The sequence below is a fragment of the Plasmodium cynomolgi genome, chromosome 7 (genome assembly GCF_000321355.1).
Source record: "Plasmodium cynomolgi strain B DNA, chromosome 7, whole genome shotgun sequence".
Lineage (NCBI taxonomy): Eukaryota > Apicomplexa > Aconoidasida > Haemosporida > Plasmodiidae > Plasmodium > Plasmodium cynomolgi.
The window spans coordinates 970506-992924 of NC_020400.1; the positions used below are offsets into that span (position 1 = coordinate 970506).

Genomic DNA, 22419 nt, shown 5'->3' on the forward strand with positions numbered 1-22419 from the left:
CAAACACATAGGCGCATTTTAGCTAGCTGTGTGTGTGGGGCCTCGCATCACCCCCAACCCCCCTTAACTGGGCACTCCAAACCACGGGAGAATCGGTAAAAATTTTTACCTCCCTTTGGACAACTTCATTTGACGAACTGATGAGCGTATCGAAGCTGAGACATTCATCATTCAAATTGTACTTCAGCCCTTCCGTTTTAATTGTACACTTGGAGCCAATGGGTAAAATGCCGCAGCCTTTGTAAAAGACGTCCGGACTTAGGTGTATACTGTGACCTCCTTTCTGGAGCAAAAAGAGGAAGTTATTCTCCCCAATTAAGTACAGACTATTTAGGGAAGCATTTTTGTATAGGCAAGAAATATTTGCACACGTGTGGTCAAACCTGTTTCCTGTGGCGCCTAAAATTAATATTTTGTCATTCTTGCGGATGTGTCCTCGTATCACGTCGATGCATTTATCAAGGTCTGTATTCTCCTGGTTCGCGCACTTCTCGAATATGACTGACTTGTTTTTGTAGTAGCTGTACACATGTGCATTTATGCTATCAAAGTCGCCACAAATTATGTGTGGTACTATTTCGGTGGGGCATTTCATCCCCTTTTTTGTTTCTTCCACTGGCATGTTGAATAAATCAGCAATGGTGTGTCGTCCATACACGTGCTGCGAACACTCATTTGGGTGCCATGCATTCAGCGCTGTGTTTTTGTCTTCCTCCCCTTTCCGTGAACTTTGCTTATCTCTTGCGCTTCTCTCCTTGGCTAGCGACTGACACCAGTTGTACAGCCTGTTGGCACCCCCATCGGCGCATATTAATATATCCGAGTTGGCAATAATTTTGGCCGAATGGGCGCAAATCGTGTTGTTCAGGACGATGGTGATTATTTTGGACTGGGGGGGTGATTCTGTTTTTATCTCCCCTGGGGCGGACTCTTTGCCCCACTTCCTTTCATCATTTAGCAAAATGCATTTCATAAAATCAAGATCATGCACAATATGGCTTCCTTCCTTTGAGCTCCTCATGCAACTGAAGTGGGCAGAACGTAACTCTTTCGTGTCCCCTGATGGGCGGTACCACCTTGCGCTTATGTTCGTAAATATTCTCGCGCGATTGGTCTGGTTGATCGCCCTGGCATTACCACTTAGGTGCACACTCACTTTCGTGCGCACGTTGAAGAAACTCCTTTTCATTTTTATGCGGAAATGGAAGCAGCCTCCCCCAAGGGTGCAATGAACAAGGGGGGAAATACGACGAGATGGTGGCTGGCGCGCCTGCGTCTCAAACTGCCCTATTTTTCAAACCGCCCTATTTTTGCAACTTTTGTGAGGTGGTAAAGTGGATCGAAGTAGCGCACTCATTTCTTCTTCGTCTCTTTAATTTTTTTTTTTTTTAAAATAGTGAATAGGAATATTCCTATGGTGCCATTTTCGCGCCCCGACTGTGTAAACACGCGCGATGTTGCTCTCACTATTTGCGCAGCATGGTGGACCGCGTACGCACAAATCTTTTCTCCGCTCGGATGTTCTCACGAGTGTGTATTCGTTTCTCTTGGCCAAGTTTTTTTTTTTTTAATTGAACATAACGCACAAAAATGTGGCAGCTGCGTGCGAAGAGCGTCACACGGGTGTTTTCCTTTCTCATTGATTTAGTAGTTCACCATGTGGGACGCATACCCAACTCGCGTAAGTAGCAAATGTAACAACTGAACAACTCGTGATGAAGCATTTTTTTTTTTTTTTTTTGACATACCGATTAGTGGCCCTCTCTCCCCTTTACGAAATTGCTAAGAAGATTGACAATCACCCACGTGGAAGGTCTGCTCCGCGACAACGGTTTTTCAGATGATGGCCAGAACGCATGCACATTTTTTTTGCTACTCCTTGTGACCATCTGTAACTGCGCGCAGTGCCTCCTTCAATCGTGAAATAAAATTCAAATGGTTCCCAAACGAAGGTGATTAAAGAACATCACATCGGTGTGGACTCATCGAAGGGAGTCTTTTTTTTTTTTTTTTTTTTCCCGTTTCTCCACGTCTTCACCCCCCTTCATCGATACTTCAAAAACATGCAACTGGGTTTTGTTCTATGTCACGAAAAATGTGGTGCATGCACACATGCAAATATGCACAGAAGGGGGTGGGGGAGGAAGAAGCGCGCTTGGTAATTTGGCTGCTCGCATGGGTTGAAAAGTGAGACATATGAGTGAAGTGACTGCATTTTTTTGTCTGCTCGCCCGTTTGCCTCTTCGGCATCGATGCGGCATAATTCCAATGAACTGCTTTTCGCGTGGTGAGATCGTCCCGGCTGTTCACAACGCTGCACAGTTTACGCGATTAAAAAAGGGGCAATCTGGCGTGGCTGCTGTGAAAAGACGCTCACTATTATACCGATTTGCTCGGTTGCCCTGTTGGTAACTATTTTTCCCTTTTTAAAGTGGCCCCTTTTTTGTGATCTGCTCTGTGCAGTTTGTTGGGTCAGCTTGTTGTGTCAGCTTGTTGGGTCCCTCTGCTGGGCCACCTCTTTGTAGACCCTTTTCTGCACTCAGTGTTTTTTCTCAGCTGCCTGCGTTTCGTTTTGCTTCCCCCAGCAGGAGTACAAAGAACCGTAACACAGCATATGTATCAGCGGCCGATCAGCGAGGGAGCAACTGTTACGCGTGCCACTTATGCAGCGGCCATCGCACATCACACATCGGTCGTGGCACATCGCACATCGCTCATATTCATCTTCTTTTTTTTTCCCCTCCGTGTGTGTGCCCCCCCTTTGCCCGCAGCTGACGTGAAAAAAATGATATTTTTTTAAATCACCAAAAAAAAAAAAATATAACTACACATGTGCGGATAATTTTTCCATACACACACATGCGTACACATGAGCTGACAAATCGGGTGAGAGAAAAAGGACGCGCAAAGGGAAGCAACGTCACTTAGTGGAAAAAAAAAGGATGAAAAGGGGCAGCCAAAGGGTCAGTCAAAGGGTCAACCAAAGGGTCAGCCAATGGGTCAGAGAGTGGACCATCAAATGGAGCAGGGGAGGAAGAAAAAGGTGAAGTAGAACAAAATATGGAACAGTGGAAGAAGAAAGAGTTCAAAAGGATGAGGGAAAAAAAAAATACAAATCAAATCAAAACGAACGAAAGTCGAAAATGGGATGAACGGGATGAACGGGATGATCGGAATGAACGGAATGAACGGAACGATCACGACAAATGCAGGCTTCATAATCATAGCGTTTTTTTTTCAATGCGAAAAATAGTTTTTCTTGCCCAATATACTTTAACAAAATCTAGCTGCCCATTTTGACGTGGATATTTTATATGCAAATCCTTTACGGTCACATGATGGTCAATGACTCGGTGTGAGGACGTTACTTCAGCTGACGCAAATTCAAAAGTCGTGTTTGAAGTTTGCCTAGCTGTGCGGCCACGCAAATGGTGTCACTAATCAATCGGGCCAACCACACAGTGGTGTCATTACTTAATCGTTCGATTGGTGAACTGTGCCACTGCTGAGCTGTGCCACGACCGAACTGTGCCACGACTGAACTGTGCCACTGTTCAACCGCGCACCTTCACCCAACCGCACGTCCCCACATGCGCATTTTTTTTTTTTTTTTTTTTTATTTTCCCAGGCAAGCTAAAGCCATTGCGCCCATGTGGATGAATGCGGTCCAATAACTTACGCTTAGTTTTATGTTTCCCTTTTTTCGTTCCTTTTTTTGTTCCCTTTTTCGTTCCTTTTTTCGTTCCCTTTTTCGTTCCTTTTTTTGTTCCCTTTTTCGTTTTTGCATTTTTACGTATGTACCATTGGCGTGCTGCCCAGTCCACATATGAACATCGTAATGTCGACGAGGTAGTCCTTTTTGCCTTTTCTTTAAAGCATTAAAAAATTAGGACGTGTTTTCCTGCGCGATGGCGAATAGCCCCACACGAGCGGAGACCAAGTAGTCCCTTTTTCCCCCCCCAGTTTTCGCCTTTTTTTCCTCCTTCCCCCCATTTTTCGCCTTTTTTTCCTCCTTTCCCCCATTTTTCTTTCCATTTCTGTTCGCTCCCCTTCGTAGCCACGTCTGTGCTGCTCGCCAAATAAAAGGGCATCCCCCCGAGTGGGAAATACTTTTGTTTCGCGTGTGGCATGTCAGCTGAGCAAAGGCAAGCGCCTTCAGCTATGTAAAATTTTAGTGCTCCTTCAGCTGTGTAAAATTTGAGTGCGCCTTCGTTTCAACGCACGTGCGCGGATGGCGTCACCCCGCCACACCCCTTCGTACAAACATACGTATATGCATACATCCGCTCGTCCGCATGCCCCCTCGTCTACTCATAAGCGCATGTGTTTATCCACCTTTTTATGTTTCTGTGTCCCCCTCTGTGATGAATAACCAGGCCAGCTGTGCACGGAACGCCGTCACGGACACCGCGTCCGAATGAAAAACTATTGTACTCATTTGGACTCGCCCAAGTGACCATTTGGCGTGCGCGTGTGGTGATGCCCATGTAGATAGATGCCCAACGGAGGTATGCATCCGCCTCTCTGTGCATCGCCATTTTTGTGCATCGCCATTTTTGTGCATCACCATTTTTGTGCATCCGCCTCGCTGTGCATCCCCCTTTTTGTGCATCCCCCTTTCTGTGCCGCCGCCAGCTTTACGGAACGAAAACAGGCAAACGAGTCAGTGTAAACACGCCCTCCCCCCCCTCCACATGTGCAAATATACTTCTGGGTGAACAAAGTGCCATCAGGAGCATCTCGTTAGATACGCCCCTCTCACACCCTGTTGAGCGAAACACCGTTTTGTGTAAAAACCTCCGTTTCTAACTGTATGACCATTTTTGTTTAAGCTCGGAAGTGAGCAACCCCCCCGCAGGACGCCACTCCCCTGGGTACCAACGTGCCGTCCACGTGTGCACATGAGCATATAATAGCTAGGTGTGTGTATAACCACATGACTGTAACGACGTGGATATAGCTTCCCCTGCGTACCCTTCTGAATTTCCCAGCCTACCTATTCTTTCCTGCGTTCGTACCCCCTTTTCAACCAATCCAGCTGCTCGCCGAAGGGTAACAACTCGCACGCGCAACACTGCCCTCGGCGTACATCCCTTCCTCAAAACTGCGTGAACGCTCATCCCAGCGAAGAAGCACCATGGGTACCTCAGACCTAAATTTTTATATTAACAAACATCGAAAGGCATATGAAGAGCGACTGAAGAGGGAGCAGCAGAACCTTCAGGGAAAAACCGCCCAGGGGGAGACGCAAAAGGAAGCGGAGAGGGAGACGCAAAGGGAAGCGGAGAGGGAGACGCAAAGGGAAGCGGAGAGGGAGACGCAAAGAGAAGCGGAGAGGGTGTCCCCGAGCGAAGTGGCCAAGGGAGGTGCTAATGAACAGTCCGATGAAGCCGAAAACTGGAGCAAAAATCAAAATGAGGGATATAGTCAACATGCTAGTCAGAGCGACGCTACGAGAAACTCCACGAGGGACGAAAATATGAATCAAGGTGAGCTCATTTGGGAAGAGATAAACGACGGTGAAGGAGCGTGCCTCGTGACTTTGCGCGAGGGTACACACATATGATGTACACGCTGCCTTACACCATTAGCAGCACAAGGTTGGTTATGCCGATGGATTGACCTCCATTTGGAAAACTTATGCCACTAATTTTTTTTTTTTTTCCCTGTTCACTTTTCAGTTGATGCTGACTACCTGTTCGCCCTGAAGCTGAATGAGGCCTTGAATGGATGCGCTGAACCCCCCAGCGTGGAGAACGAAAATCACATTAGGAGTGGAAGCCATGCAAGGAGTGCACACAGGAACGAAGATGCAGAGGACGATGTTAGGAAGCCGGACAACTCTTATGTAGAATGCCTCCTTGGGGATAATAACTACATGCCGTTTTGTGTAAATTACAACGTAGGGAGTGACAATATGAATCAGAACCCACTATCCCCCAGTGGAAGGAATAGGAGGAGTGGCCATTACGTAGACCATGACGAAGGAGGTCATATGTACGGGCCGTACAACCTTCGTAGCAGGAACAACCGAGTCAATGCCTTCCATAGTAGTAACCAAAGCAGCGGTAACAGTGATAGGCGCTACGCACCCCATTTTAACAGCTCACATGAACCGATTAATATTTCTTTGAGCTCAGATGATGAGGAAGGAGAAGATGAAGTAAAAAATCCAGCAGGAAAAAATTACGTATCGCAGGACGATGGGCTAAGAAGCAGTAGCGAGGTTTTCTACGTTCATGATGGAAATTTATCTTTGACGCCAAGACAGAGTAATCCAAGTGGGCAAAGCAATTTGGGTAGACCATTTTCCACCTCAGGGGAAGACTCAAAGGATGAAGTAACCATCGTTGAGGGGTTGAAACAGGAGCGTTTTTCCGACAAGGGGGTCTACCATCCTGAAGAAGGGAACCCTGATGTGTGTATTCAGGCACGTAAAGGAAAAGGAGGAGAAATACACAGGATAATGGGAAGTGCAAATAATTTTGCTTTTCAATCTGTAGGGGCACAAGGTGGTGAAGGTCCACGAGGAGGACATTATACGAACTGTGGAGCAGGTCTTCAAGGATCCAAATGCACAATGCAGAAGTCCGTCCGTGATCTGTGCGACGTTTATAATGACCACTTTGGTTTCACCAGTAGGGGGGCATTTAGTCCTGTCCGAAGTGCAGCCACAGAGGTGGGACACCCACTCAGGGAAGGAGGGTACTACCCCAGCGGGAATAACACAGTTAGGAGAAACTGCGTGGATGAGTCTCTGCGTGATGATTACTCACGGGAGGAAAGGTACTATGTGCACTACGAACCGATGATTCTAAGTAGAAAGGAAAAGGAGAAAAATAAATCGACGTTTGGAGGTGTATGCGATGTGGATGCATACGGTGAGAGGGTAGACAACGGGCCAGTGTTCCTCTCTAGGGGGAAGAACCGTAACGGGGGAGGAGAAGGAGAAGGAGAAGGAGAAGAAGAAAGAGATAGAGATAGAGAAAGAGGCAGAGAAAGAGGTACAGAAAGAGGCAGAGATAGAATAAAAATTGCTGATGGGGAATACTACAAGGCACACGTGCAGGACAGTAATGATGTCATCCCCTTGGAAGGAAAAGACCTGATTGGTGGTGCCCCTTCGTCATATAAGGCGAGGGCGAAGAAGAGCAGAAGGGAAGTGAAGGACATCACCCAGGTGCAGAGCATCCATAGCGATGAAGGGTTGTCTCGTCAGATGGCCCCGCTGGATGGTGCACCTAAGATGGTCCAGCTAGATGGTGCACCTAAGATGGTCCAGCTAGACGATGCACCTAAGATGGCCCCGCTGGATGGCGCACCTAAGATGGCCTACACTCTGAGGTCGTCCAGAAAACACCCCACGAATGAAAAAATTGAAGACCCATACTGCTGCAAAGGGGAGAGTTACGAGGCACAAAATGGACGTGGTCTCGAGGGTGCCCCTGAGGAGGGCTTTGTTCTCTTCAAAACAGGTTTGGAAAGGAGGAGCGGGCCACATGAGGGGAGCGATCCACATGAGGGGAACAACCCCACCATGGGTGCATGTAACAATGGATGGTACCCAAAGAGCGGCAGGACGTATGCTGACATGGGTCGGAACATCACGCAAGGTGAGTCTTCCCAATTTAATATGCTCCATTTTGAGAAGGGAAACAATCCTGTGGAGCGAAGTGTAAACGATTATGTTGTGAGGAATGCTTTGTTGGACATGGATGACAGCGCACAGGTATTCGCAGAAATGGCTAGCAGGTGTGCACCTGTTGAGAAAAGTGGTCGTCTCCCCTTTGAGTCACTGCACCATGGGGAGGTCCCCTCAGTTGGGGCAATCGCAGCGGAGGGGGGTCTCCACTCCAGAACGAAGGAACAACACCCCGAACTGTTTAGCGGCAACCACTTTAAGACAAGTGGGAGGGCCTTCACACGGAACCGTCTCGAGGATGATATGAATGTAAAGATGTACCACTGCGCAGATGGAGGGTTCAGTCAAGGAGATCCCCGTAGGTTGCGTAATTATGTAGAGGAGAGGCACAGGTCTGATGCTTCCCCAAATCAGTCCATAATGCTACGTGGTGTCCATATCACCGGGGAAGTGCCATCATCATCATCATCATCATCCCGCATGGTGGAACCCCTCAGTGGTGAAAACGCCCCCCCACATAATGAACTCCTCCGTGCCAACCACCACGATGAACCCAGCTACAAAATGATGGAAATAAACAGAAGAATTAATTATCAAGGTAGATCGGAAGAGAGGAGCAACAATGAGGGTCACTACAGATACGTGAAGAACGACAGGATGCTAAACCGATTAAATGGGACAAGCCACAATCATCAATTTTTCACAAATGGGGAGAGCCCTTTTGTTTACACTTTAGGAGAAGCTCGAGGAGGGGCAACACCGGACGTGTATGTCATTGACGAAGGCACATCTGGTGTGCCACATTCTACGCATGAAGGAAAAGGCCCCCGTCATCACTTGGGAGCTTATCGCCAAGGAATGATACGTAACGAGAATGCACAACGGGTTGGTGATGTGGAGGGAAAAAACGCAAAGGCAAACGGAAACGCGGAGGAAAACGCGGAGGCAAACGCAAAGGCAGACCCAAACGCAGGTTCAGTTAAAGCGGAAGGGACACTGATGGAGCAGGTGCAAGAAGGGCGTGCTGTAGACTCACGTGGAAGTGATGCGCATGCAAGCCGTGACGTTTCCGATCAGAGTTACGGAAGAGGCATGGATGACAACACGACTCCTGCGATCGACCAGGGTGATGAGGAGAGTGCCACCGATGAGGATCTCAGTGTGCAGCAGGCCATCATTAACAGCTTAATTGATTTGTAGGCCCGTTCCGTTGCCCATTCACTGAGGGTTGCGAAAGGGGGGCGAGCGGCACGGAAGCAGTGAGTAAGCAGCGCGGAAGTAGTGAGTAAGCAGCGCGGAAGCAGTGAGTAAGCAACGCGGAAGCAGCGTGGACAACCATTGACAGGCCATTTCTGTGCAGGCTGTCCTGCCCCGTGCGTATGCATGCGCAGATGTGCATGTGTATAGTATCTTTACTAGCCTTTTTTTTTTTTTTTTTTCCCTTTTTTTTGCCCCGTTTTTAATAGAAATTAGTGTTTAATTAGCTCCGCACGCCCTGTGGCGGTGACGTGTGCACAGCGAACCTTTTTCCGAAGGGACCAACTGAGCCAACCAGCGCCACGAGCGCAGGGAGTACAAAGTTGCAGCGGCTGCACGGATGGAGTGTCCAAGGGGGCGATAGTGAGGCCCCCCACACACCCCACCGTTTCGCCATTTATCATTTAATTTGTTTTAACAGTGGTAGGAGGTAGTCGTGTGTAGCGGTTTGTAGCGGTTTGTAGCGGTCCGCATTAGTGGGTGCGCTTCGTTTTGCTTAAAAAGGGTGCGCGTTTAAGAGCGGGATGGGGCAGCGATCGGGATGGGTTCGCGAACGGGATGGGCCAGCGAGCGCCGTGTACATAATCCTTAGCGCTTCGCCCGCAGGTGCTATCTCGTTCGTCATATAAAATTGGGTATCATGTTGCCTGCAAAGAGGGGGAAGGTCGCGCGGGGTGATCGAGTGGAGTTAGCCGGGTTGGCCGAGTTAGCCGGGTTGGCCGAGTTGGCCTAGTGGGAAGCATAACATGGTGGTGCTGCGCGCGAACTAGTGACGATACCGCTTTGATAGCGCATCCGCCTTACCCTCGGAAGAGAAGAAGCCCTCCTCGGAGTAGTACTTGAGGATGTCCCTGCATGTGACGTAGGGAGAGGTCTTGTCCGGGACGAGGGGGGCCTCCTCGTACTTGGAGATGAGTATATGCTTAAAGGAAAAAAGAATCTCCATTTTTCGAAGAATTATATACCTGAGTATCTGTGCGTGTATGGCATAGATGACGTAGAGAAGGATGTGTAAGATGAAGAGTCCAATTATGAAATAATTTGTCTTGGTCATAAGTACTTGTGTCCCTTTGAAGAGAGTGAGGAGTATGATATTCACCCAGGTGAAGCTATTTATGTTGTCTATGAGGAGAATATTATTCAGGATGTTTTGTCCGAAGAGCAGGGTGTTCAGGTTGACCGGTGCGTGGGCGTACTTGCACAGGAGGAACAGGAGGTACACGCTCACGGAGTGCCTCAGCTGGTTGCGCCTGCCGTTGCGTGCTGCGGGGGGGGAGTAGGCGGCGTGAGTGGGCGGTGTGAGTGGGCGGCGTGAGTGGGCGGTGTGAGTGGGCGGCATGGGTAGGCGGCATGAGTAAGAGCCGGAATAAGCGGCGGAATAAGCGCTGCGAATATGCGCCTCAAATAAGCACTGCGAATACGCGCTGCTTACTCGCGCCGCCTTTACTGGATGGCCCAAATGGGGAGGGGCGGCACGGCGCCCCCTCGCGTACCTCGGCCCAGGCTCCTCCCATAATAGACGTACCTGCAGTTGAACAACACGCGCAGAAACAGAGAGGCGTGCTTACACAGGGAAGCAAAGTGATGCAAATTAAACAAAAGCAGCAACAAATACTCGAACTCATAGTTCAGCTTGCGAATACGCCCCTCGTGAAAAACATAATCGCTATTGTATAAATTCCCATGAAAAGTAAAAAAAAACAAAACAAACTGCTTTAGAGAAAAATAAAAAGATAAGTGACTCAACGTATTCACTAGGGCCCCAAACAGAATATCGAAAAAAGTGGACGTCCCTAGAAGCAAAACAAAATAAAGAAAAAAAAATCCCAAGCAACTATACATATACATCTTGTCTAGGCTAAACATATGCTCCCATGTGGAGTTGAATAAGCTTTCTGGCATATCTAATTGGATATACCCTTTGGGAACATACTTGCGATTTGTGAACTGCTTCGTATTATCTTCCATGTCTTTGTTTATATAATATATAGGAATGGGTTGTTTTGGGAGTTGCAGATTTGTGTGCTTGGTGAGATCGAAGCTGTGGGGGAAACTGAGCATGTCTCCCCGACCCACTCCAGGAGTCCCCAATGGCTTTACAGGCATGTCGTACATATAGACGAAGTCCTGCTGACTTAGTCGTATGTGATTATTCAACAAGAGAAAAATAAAAAAAATGGTAATTCCGATTTTCATTACATAATTAAGTAATACAAGAAGCATGAGTCGGAGATTTGTGAAGTAGGAAAAAACCAGCTGGTCATCTAAGTATACAAAATTCGAACTGCCACGCCCCTTTAACAAAAAACTACACATGACTCGGATATGATCCCATACCTTGAAATGATATATCGGTATCTTCCTTTTGTATTTTAACTTATAAATCAAATTTTTGAAATTCCGAAATTTATTTTTCATTTGTCTTCGTTCTTTCCAAGTGAATTTTGGTCGTGGGTTTTTTTTCTTCTTCTTTTGGTTCCCCCCATTTGGGGCTTCTCCACCATTCCGCTTTTCTGTGTGTTCTTCTCCGTTATTGTTGTCTATGACCTTTCCAAGGGGGATACTTCCCCGATTGGCCTTTTCGCTATTTCTGTTTGTTTCCATTTCCTGCATGGCGGCTGCCTTCTCCAACAGCAGCTTCTTTTTGTTCTCTCTAAATTCTTCCTTGAATACCTCCATGACGATTTTTTTTTTTTTTTTTCTTCCTCATTGACTTGTCCATTTTTTCCTTCTCCCTTTTTGTCCTCTCCTTTTTACTTCCCCTTTTGGTATTCCCCTTTTTCACCTTGCGTGCTCGTCGGTCTCTCTTGCTTTTTGCGTCTCCTCCGTCTTCCAGAACTTGGCCATTCGCAGCTCTTTCGAATGAGGGGGGCTTCGTCCTACTCCCCCACTGCGCATGTCGGTGCGCATGCCGATGTTCATGTCGATGTTCATGTCGGTGCTCATGCCGATGCTCATGCCGATGCTCATGCCGATGCTCATGCCGATGCTCATGCCGATGCTCATGCCGATGCTCATGCCGATGCTCATGCCGATGCGCATGCCGCTCTCTCCGCTTCTCTCTCACTGCACTGAGCATGTGCCTGCCCATTTCCCCCTTCCCCGCGTGGTCCCCCTTTGGGTAGCCACTCCCCTCCGAATCTACGCTGAACAGGTTGTAAAAGTCGAAATCTAGATTGCTTTTGTTCTTTTTGTATTTTTCCTTCTCGACTAGCCGGTACTCGTTCAGCTTGTACGATCGGAACAGCAGGAACAGGACGTTCTTCACGATGAGTGTCAGCATCATTTTGTGCTTCAGGCAGAAGAGCAGTCTGCGATGGGGGGGTAAAGCGGTCAGTGCAGGGCGGTGATGTGAAGGGGTCACCACAAACGGGTGATTACAATCCGGTCAGTACGAAGCGCCGCTTGCGGAAGATTATCCAACGCGCTGACGCGCTGACGCGCCGCCGCTACCCCCGAGGGGCGCCTACCTGTATATGAAAAAGGGCACGTCGATGAGGAGGAACCCCACGATGAAATGAAACTTAGCCGTTATGTACACGTCCGTGTAGACATCCTTATATTTCTGGTGGTAAGATTTACTAGACTTGGTCTTGTTCTCATTGGAGGAGAAGGACAGGAGAGACGGCAGGTAGGACGAGGAGGATGTGGAGGACGCAGAGTGAGAGGAGCCCAAGTTAGATTCATGTAATGACAAATATGATGAATTCGCAGAGGATGAAGAAAAAGACGAAGTTGAAAAGTCCCTTGAGAGTAACTCCTTTGACATGTTGGATGATGCGTACGTGGATTCCTTTGAGTTGTTGGAAACCAAAGAGGAGGAGGGGGGGTTCATTTTTTCTACCACTCCCATGTTTGTGCCATTCTCCGAGTAAAAGAATTTAGAAACTCCGTTTGTCTTCATGTACCTCATGTTGGACTTATCCAAAAATGATACATTTGCTCCACTTCGCACATTTGTTGGATTTATTACAGTAGCTCTTCTCCGACTGCGAACACTGCTATGGCTTCCGCTTTGAACACGTATACTGCTTCCTCTGCTGAGAAAGCTACCTGCACTACTCTGTCGACTCGCGCTGCTTCTGCCTCCGACACTTCCCCCAATTGCAGTGCTGCCACTTCTTCCAATTGAGATACTGCCACTTCTCCCAACTGAGATGCTGCCACTTCTCCCAATTGTCGTGCTGCCACTTCTCCCAATTGTGGTACTACCACTTCCCCCATTAGTGGCGTAAAGAAAATTACCCTTTTTCCTCTCCCCCATTTCGTACTTACCATATGAGTCACTTTGGTGAATACGCTTCTTCTGTTTGATTATTTTGCTATGTTTTGTTTTCTTACCATCTCGTTTGGTACCTTTGTCCCTCGATCTACCCCCTTCCCCAGGTCTCTCTCCCTTAAGCATCCCTACCGACTCCTGGCTGTACGAGTAGGATTTGTCTATATTAGTATAAATAGGGAAGTAAAATCCAAAGAGAGAAATATCCACGAGTACAACGATAAGCATTATAAGTACGTTTTGGAAGCTATAGGTCTTCACATGGTCCAATATTTTGTACAGATTGGTCAAATGGGAATACATGAAAATTAAGTCGATGAGATCGAATAGGTTTATTATGTTCACATCAATACTGAGGATATTTTCTACGACTATTTTGTTGTTCAGGATATTCTCCAATATATTTCTACTTCTCAGAGAGAACAAGAGATAGATGAATGGAGTCAAATAGAGCAAGTTGTATACTAACACATCATTCGATAGATATGTGAAAAGAAGGCTCTTTTGGTCACTGCTTTTTTTTTCATTTTTTATGAGAAAACAAAATATGGCCATTTTTGTACTCAATGTGGTCATGTACATCATCCATTGGATGGATATTTTGACCCCTGCGTTGTTTTCATCGTAAAGGCTCAGCACAATGTACACGCATAGGAAGACATCCACGATTAGGAACAGCAGGTACATGTTGTTACTTCTCGCGCTGTTCAGTATTCCGTAGAGAAGGCAGATCTGCTGAGTGGCTAGCAGAAACACGGTGAACAACACGTTCACGATTTCGTCCTTTTTGTTTATCCTCATTTTGGTGTACTTCAAAAGGGGGAATAAGAGCCGGCCTTTTATTCGAGGAGGCTATGCTGGGGGAGCTATGTCAGCGTGTTTTGCGAAGTTGCCCAGTGAGCGTGCTATGTGAAGGCGTCTCCGTAAAGGCGTCTCCACAAAGGCGTCTCCACAAAGGAGTCTCCATAAAGGCGTCTCCGTAAGGGCGTCTCCGTAAGGGCGTCTCCGTAAAGGCGTCTCCGTAAGGGCCACTTCCTACATGGCACCCCCTTGCGCGGTGGCCAAATTTGCCAACACAAAATGGTGCTCACAATTCCGAGCAGCTGCGCCCCTCCCGTCTAGTCCAATGTTGCACAAAGAAAAAGTGGCAATATTTTGCTTGAGAAGGGGGGCGGGGCGGAGCTAAGAGCGTCGCTCGGCATGGCTTCATCGGGGGGAACCCTTGGACGGACAGGCAGGTAAGTTGGCAAGCTGCTCCGCGGAAGTGTGCAGCCGATCGCGCAGTCAAGGGGGCAAACCGGCGGGCATATTAGCAGCAAAATGTGCCAGTGTGTCAAGTGTGCCAATGTGCCAATGTGCCAATGTGACAAGTATGCCAATGTGCCAAGTGTGCCAAATGTGCCAAGTGTGCCAATACATGAAATGTGCAAAATGCATGAGCTGCCAGGAGACAATCGAGTTTGTTTTCTCGCCCAGCTGCCCCAAATTATATACGCAAACGTGAACAAAAGGAATAGGGAGGGCCAATTCCCCTACTTCACAAAATTAAAAAAATGAACATGGATCCGCCTTTTGCGATCATTCATTGTAGCACCATTTTTAAGTTAACGTTTTGCCCGCATTCTTTGTCCAAAAAAATTCGTTGATGTGTGTTTTACAAATTTCCACTTTTTTTTTTCTTTTTTTTTCCCATTTGGAGTCTCGCCCCCATTGGAAAATACCCTGCTGAGTTTTGGAAACTTGGGGGAACGAGTTACCCTTAGCTCTGCTCGTGTGTCCACGAATTGGATTTCTTTCCTGCTCGTTTGATTTTTATTGCATACCTGGTTTGTGCGATTTTGTTCGTTTTACCTTTTCTGCCAATTTGGCAATTTTTCAAATTTGCATGCTTCGTGTGACCATCCGAATGTATACCTGTTTTTTTTTTTTTGTTTTTTTTGTTATCGTTCATCCCTGCTTACTCCGCGCGTGTGTACGCCTCGTCGTCCTGTAGATACATAACATTATGCAATCGGCCTGGAGGAAAATGCCATTCTGGGGGCACCAACAATCTCGCCCGCTACTCTGTGCATATCTCGCCGAAGTGCGCGCTGCGAACGATCATTTTAAGTGTAGTACTTCCAAATAAGACTTGAAATGAAAAAGGTGAAAAATGTTGCAAAAAGACGCAAATAGTGCTGCAACACGAAGCGAAATAAGCGAACGTCGCGCTTTTGTTTTTTGCAAATTTTTCTTGTCACATTTTGTTTCCTTACCAACTTTGTCCCAAAAGTGTCATACGTGCATGGCATGTTCCCCTTTTGATTTGTCTCGTCCCTTCTAAGGGCAACGTTTTTGTTTAAATCACAAACTTGTTCTGCTCTTCCCACAGGGATGTTTGCTCAGTGCATTGAGCTGGCACACAATATGACCTCATATTGGCGGAAATTTCCAAATGGGTGTATAAACGTGTGCACGTAAGTATATGCTGTTTGGGATAATCCCCGCTTTTTTTTTTTTTTTCTTTTTTTGTACTCTTGCCTCGCACACACTTGTGTGAAGAAGCATAAACGGGCGCAAAGCAACCCAATAGGCACAGACATGCAAAAAAAAGGGCAAGCATAAAAGGAAGAAGCCCCTCCACACAGATACACACGTTAGCGCATTCTGTGTACACTACTGCGTGGTGTGCACCTGACCAAGGAGAATCCTATACTCGGCAAAATGAATACAGACTTAACAACCAGGGAAGACAAAACTGCTGAGGAAAAGTCCCCCCTTGGTAGACTCACCTTTTCCGAGCTTGCTCAACTTTCCGATTATCTAAAACCAAATAGAAATAACGAAATGTCGTTGTTAGAGGACAAACCCAAGTTGCCTGCACAAGACGAAAATTATATGAACAAGTTAGCAAAAAAAAAAATTTTTTTGGAAAATTATGAACTAGCTAGCCAAAATGCACGAAATAGCGAAAAAAAAAAAAAAATCTGTGTGCAGTGACAAAAGTTGTATAGCGGATATCTGTTTAGAACAAGCAGAGCAAAGTTACAATCCTTTTAGGAATAAACTCATTGATGAAGAAGAGGGTAACCATTTGAAGCCTGCAAAGTGGTACATGTCGCACGGACATGACTCCATCCATGGGAAAGAAAATTTACCAAACTGTGAGTCACACGTGAACAGTTCGCTGATAGACGAACAAAATGTGCTGGCGAGAAACGATCAACATGCGCATAATAACCTCTCAAGCAATTCCACACGCATAGACAGTTCCGATGTTTTTTTCCCAACAAAGGAGAATGGGAACAGTGTCAAGAAGGAATGCGCCTCATATTCGCCAAGCATAAGTAACAGCCGAAAGTGTGAATGCAATGAAAATGGTAAAACTGGGCAAGAGGGAAGCATCAAGGAAGGGTCAAATGGAGACATGCCGCTTGGACGCAGGATAAGCGGATTAAGTTTTTCGGGCGGAAGTGCATTTGGGAAGGAGGACGAAGAGGTGGGAGAAGAAGAAGTCGATGGTGACGACGTCGATGGTAATGAAGAAGGAGAAGAAGAAAGGGACGAGGAAGAAAAAGAAGCGGAACATGAAAAAAGCGATGATGATCAAATTGAGGGTGATCAAATTGAGGGTGACCAAAGCGAGGGGGATCAGCGTGGTGATGAACGAAGCGGTGATGAACGAAGCGGTGACGAACGAAGCGGTGACGAACGAAGCGATGGCGAACGAAGCGATGGCGAACGAAGCGATGGCGAACAAAGCGGTGACGAACGAAGCGGTGACGAACGAAGCGGTGACGAACAAAGTGATGGAGACCAACGCGATGAAGACCAACGGAAGGACGAAGAAGCAGACTTACCCATCGACCCCACAACCACAAAGGAAACGCGTCCTAGTCAAGGCAGCAGACGCAAGGATGACCGCGCTGTCTACGTAAAAAGGGAGGAACAAACTGCAATAGAAAAAAAAAACATGTCCAAGGAAAAGACGAACAAGTATAAAGACAATTTGAATTTATTTAATGAAGTTTTAAAGCACAAAAGTGAGTTAAGCTATTTTCATCAAAAGATGATGGAGGATGAGCAGCAGCATGAACAGCAGGATGAACGGCAGCATGAGCGGCAGGCGAATCACCTCGTAAGAGGAGACGTACGTGTGAATAACGATGCCCACTATGACGAACGCGTGAGGAGTAGCAATGTAGTCAAATTAAGACAAAACGGAAATGCGCATCTGTGGAATAGCAGCTGTTCTAATGCTGGAGCCTTTTCAGGCAAGTACGATGTCGCGCAGGTGGGTGTGCGGTCTAATAATAGCACGTATAGTGAGCTCGTCGTGGATAAAAATGCCTCTTTTGGGGGAGTTCCCCCCGCAAGCGAAAGCAATGAGGGAAACGGAGACGACATGAATGATACCGCCGATTCAGTCAAATCGGTCGAATTGAACGGATCGCCAAATCAGCGTGATGGCAGCACCGACAGCTACCGCAGCACCTGCAGCCACGACCACCTCCCCTCGAAAGGGACCCAGAGGGGCGAATCCAACGGAGCGGAAAAAGAAGGTAACGAGAAGAAATCATTGCAGAAGAAAAGGAACTCAAACTTGTACAGCTATCTAATCCTAGAAAATAAAAAGACACAAATACAAAAAGTAGAAATGAAAATAAATATAAAATTTAAAAATATTTACTTCGTAAAGTACAAGTATGTCAAATGTGTGGTGACTAACAACTCGGGTATGGTTGTTCACTCGTTCACCTTTTGCAAAAATGGCACAGATTTGAATGCACAGAATCGGCTTTTTAAAATGTATAATAAGGACAAAGAGAGCTTCAACATGCTGCATCGTGATGAGGTGCAGGTTCTCCTGGAGGAGCTGAAAAGAATAGCGCACACAGATGTCACATTTGAACTCGTGTTCGATGCGCAGGTGGTTAATGGGAGGGTCGAAATATCTTCATCAACGGTGAGAATGACACATGCTCGTTTTTGCATAATCGTCCTTTTTATGTTTTTTTTATGATTGCCATTTCTGTTCGTGTCTATATTTTTGAAATGCTTCCACTTTGGGGCAGTCGCTCCTCCGCCTCTCCACTTCTCTGCTTTGTCTGCTTAAGTGTGACGGATGGGCGGCACCTGTGTGAGGCATACCTGTGTAGTAGACCCTACGTGCTATGTCCTCATATGAGGTTAGCGCCTCTGTGCATGCGAACCTTCCTCATATGCTCCTTCATTCTCCGCGCCAGTTTTACAGGCTAAGTTTCTACGGCGTCGAGGAGGCGCCCCAGAAGGGGGTGGAGCGAGATGCGAAGGGGACGAAGAGCAGAGAGACGAGTGCAAAGCTAACTAAAGAGAAAATGAGTACCCAGGGCAGGGGAATCAGCGGGACGGTCGCTAAGGTTGGGGCTGCTAAGGGGAAAACTCCCAGCGGGAAGGCCGCTCACGGGGAGGTTATCAACGGGAAGGCCGCTCACGGGGAGGTTATCAACGGGAAGGCTGCTCATGGGAAGGTTACCAACGGGATGGCTGCTTACGGGAATGCCGCTAACGGGAATGCCGCTAACAGGAAGACCGCTAACTGGAATGCCGCTAACGCGAATGCCGCTAACAGGAAGGCCGCTAACAAGGTCATCAACCTGTCCGCGACTAAGCTTGCCTCTAACCACCACCCCCCCACTGAGCCGCTCAAAGGAGCAACGGACCAAACAGCCAAGAGCAGCGCCAAGCCTGTGACGAAACCCAAGGAGGAAAAAGAAAAGAACTCCTACATAGGATTCACCATATTACACCTTAAGTACCTCTACCAGATGCAGGAGAAAGGATCGATGCATCTAAATATCTCGAATAACAACAACGAGGAGTTTGATTTTGTAAAAAACTACAGCAAGGAGGAGCATTCACATCACTTGGATGGAAAAGCAGTTGAAGAAATGTACTCAAATAATTTGAGCTATGTAGACAAAATAGGGATGCTTTTTAAAATATTATTTGGTCATAGTTTGAATATCTCCTCTCAGAAAATTTTCTTGGAGTATCGATTCACTTCAAGTGATGTGAGTGGTTGGGATCCTAGTGAGGGTGACTCCTCTGAGAGACATCCCGATTTTAAGGGCATATTGGAAATGGTGCAAAAGGGGAGCGTGTCCAACCATTTAGAAACGAAAAAGGGAGTGGAGGAATGCATGAAGAATTATCTCAAAACTTGTTCCCAGCAGATTTACGACGAAATTACCATTTCGCTACTTGGTTTGGCAGAGAGAAAAGGAGAACATAGCGATAAGGTGTACTGTAGGAAGGACGTGAAGAGTAGATATACACATGGAAGAAGACCCCCTTTTTGTAACTCCCCAAGTGATGCCACCATTCAGGGTTCTTCCTCCAAATGGAAAGCTGGACAGTCTCCTTATAGGCAGTCTCCTCACAGACACTCTCCTCACAGACACTCTCCTCACATAGTGCGTAGCGCCGCTAGTAGGGAGGGAACCCCATACAAAGAGGGCAGTAAAGTACCCAATGGGGGATGGGACCAACATGAAGATGAAGAAGCGGTAAAACGATCTATCCATAAAATTTCAGAGGCATGTCTACCCGACTCATGCGAAATATCACAGAGGTTAAAACCTCACCTGGTCAATATGTTGAAATGGGTAGAGAGAAAGAAGGAGAAAAACAAAAGAATGGAGATACTGGAACATATCATACGTAAATACACCATTGGCTTCAATGACTATCTCGATTTTGTGGAACTGAGCAACAGCAATAAGGCATACAGAGTTTATGAGGAGAATAAGAAGTTAAAGGAGTACATAAAAAACTGCAATGGTTTTTTTATCGACACCTTGATGAGGAACCATCAGGAGATACAAAAATTGAAGCACAGCAATAAAACTGTTAATATATTGTACAATAAGGAAAGAATGAGCAATTTGGGGAGAAGGGGGACAACCAAAAGGGACTCCTCCGTGGTGGGTGGTCATTTGGATGAGATGGGCGAGCTGGATGCGCTCGTCGAGCTAGATCAGTTAGGTGCGATAAACATGCTGGAACAAAAAAATGACATTTTTGGCAGCATAATTAGTAGGAGACCCGTTGGGAATCTCTCCTCCTCAGCGAGCACAGTGAAGAAAGGAGAGCAGGGATGTTCCCCCGTTTGTCCAGACATGACAAGGCAGGATAATCAAAGTGGTAATTACCATGTGGGGAGAAAATTAGAAGAATTTTTTTCGAAAAGAAACTACGCGAAGTTAGCGGCGGATGGTAGTCGTGAAAACAAAAAGACTGCTCTTCTACATGGTAAGTCGGATTGGCTGAAAAAGGGTGGATTGGTCCTGCAAGACCTTCAAAGAAGAAACTCGTACAGTAGGTCGTCCCCTCAATTGAGCTCCTTTAGTGCGTTTCATTTTGGCAATGGCGGGGTGCTTAGAACCAGTCGGAGCAGCCGAAGCGGCCGAAGTGGCCGAAGTGGCCGAAGCGGACTCGCCAGCGAGCATACGTGTTCCCACTCGTGTCACCTCGAAAGGGGGAAGTCGCGCGTCGAGCGAGCAGCTTCACGAGGAGGGGGCGGCCAAACGGAGCGAACGGATCAAATGGGGAGAAGTGGTCCAAGAGATCGAAGTGGTCCAAGCGATCGAAACGATCGAAATGAGCGAAGCGACCGAAATGAACGAAGCGACCGAAATGATCTCTCCGATCGAAGCCGCCTGCTGAAGTTCTACTCGAACCCGATCGGCGCAGCCCTCCTCGCGCGCGCGCCGAAGAAGAAGGAACATAGTGATGCCACCACGAGCAGTCTTGTAAAGAGCTCAAAAGATACACATCTACATGAAAAGGCGAAATGGAGCGTGTGGAGACGTCGAACTGTTGGGGGGAATGGTGCGCAGGGAAGTAGGAATGGCCTTGTGGGGGTGAATGCCCCGTCTAGCTCTGCACAGTCCAGTAATCATGAAATAAAGCCAAGACAACCTCTTAGTGCGTTGAACAAAAAGAGTAGCACGACGATATGCAGTGGAGAAGCGATCCATGCTGGTGGCACTGTGAGGAGCAGCCAAAAGGTGAAGTGCGAGAGGGATAAAAAGGGCGCGACCACGAAAGGGACTCGCCACGCGGGGGACCACCACGCTGAGGTGAACCACGCTGGGAAGCCCCCCAACGGGGAATGCAACCCATCGGAAGCACGCCCCGATTTGCAGAGTCAAAGATGCGAACGGGAGGTGTCCACAACCAGTTGCAGCAAGAAAAATGGTCCAAGAGACCTCCCTGAAGGAGGTGGTAACCATAGTGCAAATAACCCTAAGGGGAATCTCCTCAGAAGGACAAAAAACAACTACGACACGAGCGAGGTGTTAAAGAAGGAGTACTTTCATAATGCGCAGATGGGGTCAAGGAAGAAGGGTCAGGCTACCTTGCCCAATTATTGGGTGAACCTTCCGAGAAGTGAAAAAGGGAAAGGAAAGGCAAACCTAGCCGAGGGGACGAATAGCAGTTCGAGTGAGGGCAAATCTGGTGAGTCGAAGATAACGCATGCAGGGGAAGGTGAAAACGCATCCGTCACAAGTTGGAGAAACGAATCCGTGACAACGTTGAGAGGTGGTAAGTCGGAGACCAATACGGGAAGGAGATCTACACACGTGGGTTCAAATTCCGATCACGTGCATGGGAGGGAAAAAGTAACAGACTCGGTAATCACCCTTGGAGGAGCAAACAAGGTTAACCACATAGACAACGTAAATTACAAAAAAAAATATATCGAAAAAATTATATCAACATATGAGGATTATGTTATTCCGATCAAGGGGGATGATCAACGTAGTCAGGGGAGAAAAATATGTACAATTCGCAGTTCAAGCAGTAAGGTGCAGTCACCAAGGGGAGATACAAACGGTGTCAGGAAGAAGGAAGAAGGGGTGTGTACCCAGAAGGGGAGTCACCGAGACGACAATGCTATTAAGTCCATAAAAGAAATCATCGAATATAATTTAACGAGAAAAGGTAGCTTTGATCTAAACGGTATAGAAAAAAAGGCGCTCCTCAAAAATCTGCACAACAGTACGGTTGGCTCCTGTGTGTACCCTGAGGGAGTAAAGGTGGGTGGACAGGAGAGCCATTCGAAGGCTGTGGCGGGGGGAGAGAAACGACGTGCCCCCAACTCGAAAGATGCTTACATCCTTGACCTTATAAATAAAAATTTGAATAAGTCCTTCAACCAGCTGGACAGGATAAAGAAGAAGATGAGCGAGCACTTGGTCGTGTAGGCGGTGTGAGC

At 47.2% G+C, this 22419-nt stretch overlaps 4 protein-coding genes across 4 annotated transcripts in view; 2 read left to right on the plus strand and 2 right to left on the minus strand.

Moving 5' to 3' along the window:
• Positions 1 to 1189, minus strand: part of PCYB_073190 (thiamin pyrophosphokinase 1) — a gene marked incomplete at both ends in the record, with an annotated part of 1269 nt that extends 80 nt beyond the window's left edge. The window contains one exon of the mRNA XM_004221716.1: positions 52 to 1189. Coding sequence (XP_004221764.1) covers positions 52 to 1189 — 1138 coding nt within the window. The remainder of the gene's footprint in view (positions 1 to 51) is intronic.
• A 4492-nt stretch (positions 1190 to 5681) lies between these two features.
• On the plus strand, positions 5682 to 8019 carry PCYB_073200 (hypothetical protein; the record flags this gene model as incomplete). Its single annotated transcript, XM_004221717.1, has 2 exons — positions 5682 to 7951; positions 7974 to 8019. Coding segments are annotated over 2 exons (2313 nt in total), but the record flags the coding sequence as incomplete, so codon positions are not given.
• A 1930-nt stretch (positions 8020 to 9949) lies between these two features.
• PCYB_073210 (hypothetical protein) lies at positions 9950 to 13979 on the minus strand (the record flags this gene model as incomplete). The annotated part of the gene is made up of 6 exons (XM_004221718.1): positions 9950 to 9967; positions 9999 to 10162; positions 10393 to 11578; positions 11681 to 11754; positions 12029 to 12210; positions 12370 to 13979. The coding sequence occupies 3 exons, from the start codon at positions 13977 to 13979 to the stop codon at positions 11681 to 11683; spliced, it is 1866 nt and encodes a 621-aa protein (XP_004221766.1). The 3' UTR covers positions 9950 to 9967; positions 9999 to 10162; positions 10393 to 11578.
• A 2134-nt stretch (positions 13980 to 16113) lies between these two features.
• Positions 16114 to 22408, plus strand: PCYB_073220 (hypothetical protein; the record flags this gene model as incomplete). The annotated part of the gene is made up of 2 exons (XM_004221719.1): positions 16114 to 18123; positions 18404 to 22408. The coding sequence occupies 2 exons, from the start codon at positions 16114 to 16116 to the stop codon at positions 22406 to 22408; spliced, it is 6015 nt and encodes a 2004-aa protein (XP_004221767.1).
• Between the last annotated feature and the right edge of the window lie 11 nt (positions 22409 to 22419).